This window comes from Rutidosis leptorrhynchoides, chromosome 7, assembly GCF_046630445.1.
Source record: "Rutidosis leptorrhynchoides isolate AG116_Rl617_1_P2 chromosome 7, CSIRO_AGI_Rlap_v1, whole genome shotgun sequence".
Taxonomy (NCBI): Eukaryota; Viridiplantae; Streptophyta; class Magnoliopsida; order Asterales; family Asteraceae; genus Rutidosis; species Rutidosis leptorrhynchoides.
Genome location: NC_092339.1, coordinates 62,356,908 through 62,362,209, shown reverse-complemented (window position 1 = coordinate 62,362,209; position 5,302 = coordinate 62,356,908). Strand labels below are relative to the sequence as shown.

Genomic DNA, 5,302 nt, shown 5'->3' with positions numbered 1-5,302 from the left:
AAGTATTACTATTACTATTATGAATAGGATTACGAAATGATGTTATAGAAGCTTTAGTTATTAGTTTAGAAATTTAATATGAAGATTTTGATTATGATTAACATAAGTATGATTATTGATATTATCACGAGTGATGAAATTTCTATAATAATTATTATTATTAAGTATTATATATTACTATAAAAATTATTATTTTCATTATCATTAGTATTAAACTTTTCATTTTATTTAAAATTACTGTTATTATCGTTATTATAAGATGTACTATTAAAACTAACGTTAATATTATTATTAATAGAAACATTAATAATATTATCACTATTATTATTTTAATCACTACTAATATTATTTTGGTATTATTATAATCACTATTTTAACAAACAAATGAAATATATATATATATAATATTTAATACGTATAACGTAACAAAATTTATATTTCTATATATATATAAAAATGAATACATATTAATAACGAAATGTATAAGTTACTAATATAAAGTTTTATCATTAATAATAAAATATATACATATAATTGATTGACTACAAGGATATGTATTAATATATATACAAATGATATAGGTTCGTGAATCCGAGGCCAACCCTGCATTGTTCAAATGTCGTCATATGTATTTTTACTACAAAATACAGTACAGTGAGTTTCATTTGCCTTTTTACCCTTTATATTTTTGGGCTGAGAATACATGCGCAATTTTTATAAATGTTTTACGAAATAGGCACAAGTACTTAAAATTACATTCTATGGTTGGATTATTAACCGAATATCGCCCTTCAAGTCTGGTAACCTAAGAATTTAGGGAAATGGCCCCTGATTGACGTGAATCCTAAAGATAGATCTATGGACCTTGACAAGTCCCATTCGGGGTACGAATGCTTTAGTACTTCGAGATTATTATACAGATGAGAGGTTCTGTTTTGGGGATATTCTATGCATTAAGTTAACGTCGGTTACCAGGTGTTCAATCCATATGAATGATTATTTTTGTCTCTATGCATGGGACGTATATTTATGAGAAATGAAAATCTTGTGGTCTATTAAAAAGATGCAAAAGAATGATTATGATAAACTAATGAACTCACCAACCTTTTGGTTGACACTTTAAAGCATGTTTGTTCTCAGGTACGAAAGAAATCTTCCGCTGTGTATTTGCTCATTTTAGAGATATAACTTGGAGTCATTCATGACGTATTTCAAAAGACATTGCATTCGAGTCGTTGAGTTCATCAAGATTATTATTAAGTCAATTATAGTTGGATAGTGGATATTATAAAATGGTATGCATGCCTGTCAATTTTCAATGTAAAAAAAGTTTATCTTTTAAAAACGAATGCAATGTTTGTAAAATATATCATATAGAGGTCAAATACCTCGCGATGTAATCAACTATTGTGAATCGTTTGTAATCGATATGGACTTCGTCCAGATGGATTAGGACGGGTCGCTTCATATTGGGTGCTAATTGTTTTTATATTATCATAGTTAAAAAGATTATTATTATTATTATCACTCTATACCTTAAAAGATGGTTTTTATTAGCTAATAAATCTTTACAAAACTTCCATTAAGACCCTTAGATTAACAAAAGACATTAATCTACCCTTTAATCTAATGATCCATATTCATCCTCTTTCATTATTAGCTAATAAATCAAAGAAAAAATTACGCCGTTGGTACCTGTGGTTTGTTCGCTTTTTCGTCACAACACCTAAACTTTAAATTTTGCGTGGTTGGTACCTATCGTTTGCTTTAATTACATGATTGATACCTCAGTTAAACTGTAGTCAATTTTTAATGATTAACCCCCCACATGTGCCATGTGAGGGTAATATCATCCATTTAATATTTTAACTCTGTATATATAACTTACATCCAAAATCATGAAATGTAAAATCCATACATGAAATGAAAAATCCGCTGATCATTTTAACTTCTTATCTATATCCTTTTTTTTTCTTTTTTTCTTTTCACTCTCATTTTTTCTCAAAAAAGCCATACACCTAAATTATATCTCAAGTCTAAAATTGTTGTGTATGCAATTAACAGAACAAATGGCCCAAAACTCTCTTGGTTTTATTATTGAATAAACTGGACTACTTATGAGTTATGTCTAATACAAAACAGAAACATGAGAAATAAGCGCCACCACTAATATGCATAATGCACGTGGTTACCAATTCAGTCAAACAAATAAAACGAGGCCTACAAACTAGGAAGACTAAAACAACTTCAAACGTAAACTAGCTGTAAACCGATATACTCGGTCCATTTATTTCATCAAAAATCATAGAAATGAAAAATCCAAATCAAACTAAAACTATGTGGGTTCGAATCTAAACAAGAGACTTATTAAAATTTTGTGGTGTCTACTTACAGATTTCGCTGAGTAATATTCGCACACGCCGTCAAGCTCTACACGAACAATTCAATTTGAGTTTTAATGTTATAATATTAGTCCAATTAGACTGTAATTCGCGTTTAAATTAGGCAACTTTAATTTGGGGATTTATCTTTTGGCTGAAAGCCTGAAACTCACGATTGGTGTAGCCTTTGGTAGGGAATTAGATACTTGATCGGACGAAAATACCCTCACATGTGTTGCACATGTGAGGGGTTAACGATTAATACATAACTACAGTTTAACAGAGGTATCAACCATGTAATTAAAGGAAACGATAGGTACCAACCACGCAAAATTTGAAGTTTAGGTGTTGTAACGAAAAAGTGAACAAACCACGTACCAACGGCGTAATTTTTTCTAAATCAAACAACTTTAATCATGTATCTAAAATACGCTTGAAAAAAAAAAAAAAAAAAAAAAAAAAACACGGAGCTTTCAAAAAAATTAGGGTTATGTTTCTCCAAGTACCGAAAATACCTTCATATCCAAACCAATACCTCTGCATCGGATGGAAAGAAAAATAGCGGTTTTAGGATTGATGAAGTATTAATTAATGTTTTCACAACCCTAGGAATTTTTTCCCAAATCCTCCCAACGATAAGAAACAAACAATATCGAATCAAATCCATCTCGGTTGTTTCGTGCTACTTCCACCAGGTTGACAGACCGATTGTTTTGTTTATAATCATGTTGATAATCGTTTGGTTGAAACCCTAAAAAATCTGGCGCACCAAATCCTTTACTCTCTCCTAACTTGCCTTTCATAATTTCAGGTTATCTTCTTTCAGTTTTGTGTTCCTTTAATTTCTAATATTGTTATAGTTAGAATGATCTCAATTTTTATAAGAAACTTAATTATAGTATAGTTTATAGTTTATTACATTTGAAATACCAATTTCAGGTTGATTTCGTCGCCGCCTTAAACCCTAATTCTACACCATATTACATTTGAAATACCAATTTCAGTTTTATTAGTTACTTTTTTTTTTTTTTTTTTTTTTATGATCACCATATCTTAAATATTCATTTAAATTAAAATTAATTATGTACACACCGAGTTTAATTCGATAAAATTATAGTTATTGGCATCAGTCAATTTGAACGTTACCAAATATCGAGCATTGGTATCTTCGCAGCCCCACAGGCAAGAAATCATTGAGGATCTTTATACACAATCAAATATATTTGAACTGGTTTTAATATATTTTTAAAGAGAAAATTTGAACGGATTGTTTTTAGATATTAAACTAAACCGAATACATGTATTAAAGGGATCACCTCATTGCATTCAGGAGAGCAACTGGACAGAAGCATCACGGAATCATCTTTTATAGGCTGGTGTTATTTAAACTTCCTATTTTTATTTTGCTCTATTCATAACATATCATTATCTGATAATATATGCCGTTTGTTTGTTTATAGAGATGGCGTTTGCAAGGGCCAGTTCAACGATGTGCTGGTGCACGAGATGGACAAAATCCGAAAGGTAATCAATTTTATTTTTAAATTTTGTTGTTGTAACTTGAGCTTAAAAAAGTGTTTTATTGTTACAGGCTTGTGTGTCACTTGAAGCAAGCTATATACCTGTTTTTAATTTCATCGTAGTGCAAAAGGTCATCACATGCGTTTGTTTCCAATGAATCATGGCGATCGTGCAAGCACTGATAAAAGTGGCAATATTCTTCCGGGTGTGTATTATTATTACTTTTGTTTATTAGAAAAGATTAAACTAACTGTTTTGCAATTAAATTCACCGTCTCCAGGTACTTTGTGGACACCAAAATCCGTCATCCAAGCGAACTTTATTTCTATCTCTGCAGTTGCAATACATGTTAACTATATTCGTTTAACATAACGTTATATTATGTTTTCTGTCATACATTTTTTTTCATTTATCTGATTTTTGTGCAAATTTTGTTGTAGTGCCCTTCATACTTTCACGGTGACTGGATGTGCCTCTATGATAAAGGCGGTGGGGTTGCAGATTGGCTTGGGCTTTTGTTGCTTGGTTCGGAAGTTATCCAATTACTGAAAAAGGAGAAAGTAGTGGAAAAGTTTTCGTTGCAGCAATTTGTGCCATCATGGCGGGCCTGTAAGTCACGCTGCTGACATCTAACAAGTTAAGCGGGTCATTCATGAGTGAATGGGTCAAAATTGTCACAATGTCTACTCAATTAGGGTGGAAAAATAGTTTTAATGGTGTCTCGTGGGTGTAGGGGTGTTGAACTCATTGCCAATTGAACCAATTTGCTTTAAGGGATCATACACAAATGGATTTTTGCAATAAATTTCAGGTTCGGAGTTTACTCCACTTTGTTGCATTCATCATTTTAATTATATATGCTGCTGTAAGTGTATATCATGATCATATTTGTTGCTAATATCGAAAAATCGGTTAACTTTTAACATTGAAAAAATCTCATGTATGACTTAGAAATATAGTTGTAGGTAACTGAATTAATGCTTATTATTATTTTTGTTGATTATTGATTATTCAGGAGCTTTTGACCTATTAAAGATAATTGGTATTGACGATATTGTTAGAATCGATTTAATGGACCCGCCTTCACCCGGGACTGTGATGCGTTCAACTCCTTCCTTCTCTACAAGTCTTGTCTTCGTGGTACAGTTCCTATAATTACATTAAATCTCAAGTTACGTACTTTCAATGGTGTTCAAAATCGTATCATTGTTTTCACCGTCGATGAAAAAATATGTGTGGATTTTTTATTTGTCCAAAACATCATTAACTAACTCGAACTCGAACTCGGATTACTTGACTTGAAGATCGGAAAATATGTAAGTATTTAAGTAAATTTTAGAATAAATTAAGGTTTTTGATATGCGATTCAGTGTTGAAGCGGCTGTGTGGTTGTTAAATAG

General features: G+C 31.0%; 1 protein-coding gene across 4 annotated transcripts; it reads left to right on the top strand.

Annotated features, from left to right (window-relative positions):
- Nucleotides 1–3,072: 3,072 nt before the first annotated feature.
- On the top strand, nt 3,073–5,302 carry LOC139858834 (uncharacterized). 4 transcript variants are annotated; one of them, XM_071847668.1, is made up of 8 exons: nt 3,073–3,192; nt 3,691–3,757; nt 3,842–3,905; nt 3,973–4,107; nt 4,183–4,250; nt 4,343–4,511; nt 4,636–4,713; nt 4,918–5,302. In XM_071847668.1, exons 4-7 carry the CDS (start codon nt 4,041–4,043, stop codon nt 4,704–4,706), a joined length of 375 nt encoding a protein of 124 aa, XP_071703769.1. In that variant the 5' UTR covers nt 3,073–3,192; nt 3,691–3,757; nt 3,842–3,905; nt 3,973–4,040; the 3' UTR covers nt 4,707–4,713; nt 4,918–5,302. The 4 variants fall into 4 exon arrangements, 3 of the variants coding, with proteins under 3 accessions (XP_071703769.1, XP_071703771.1, XP_071703770.1); XM_071847670.1 differs by lacking the exon at nt 4,183–4,250; XM_071847669.1 differs by lacking the exons at nt 3,073–3,192; nt 3,691–3,757 and having other exon boundaries at nt 3,825–3,905.

What these genes read in the sequence shown, in the direction of transcription:
- LOC139858834 (XM_071847668.1), top strand. Translation starts at nt 4,041, where the DNA reads ATGCGTTTGTTTCCAATGAATCATGGCGATCGTGCAAGCACTGATAAA. An exon ending in AAGTGGCAATATTCTTCCGG is followed by an intron (nt 4,108 to 4,182) that starts GTGTGTATTATT and finishes CACCGTCTCCAG; the next exon opens with GTACTTTGTGGACACCAAAA. An exon ending in TGTGCCATCATGGCGGGCCT is followed by an intron (nt 4,512 to 4,635) that starts GTAAGTCACGCT and finishes TCGTGGGTGTAG; the next exon opens with GGGTGTTGAACTCATTGCCA.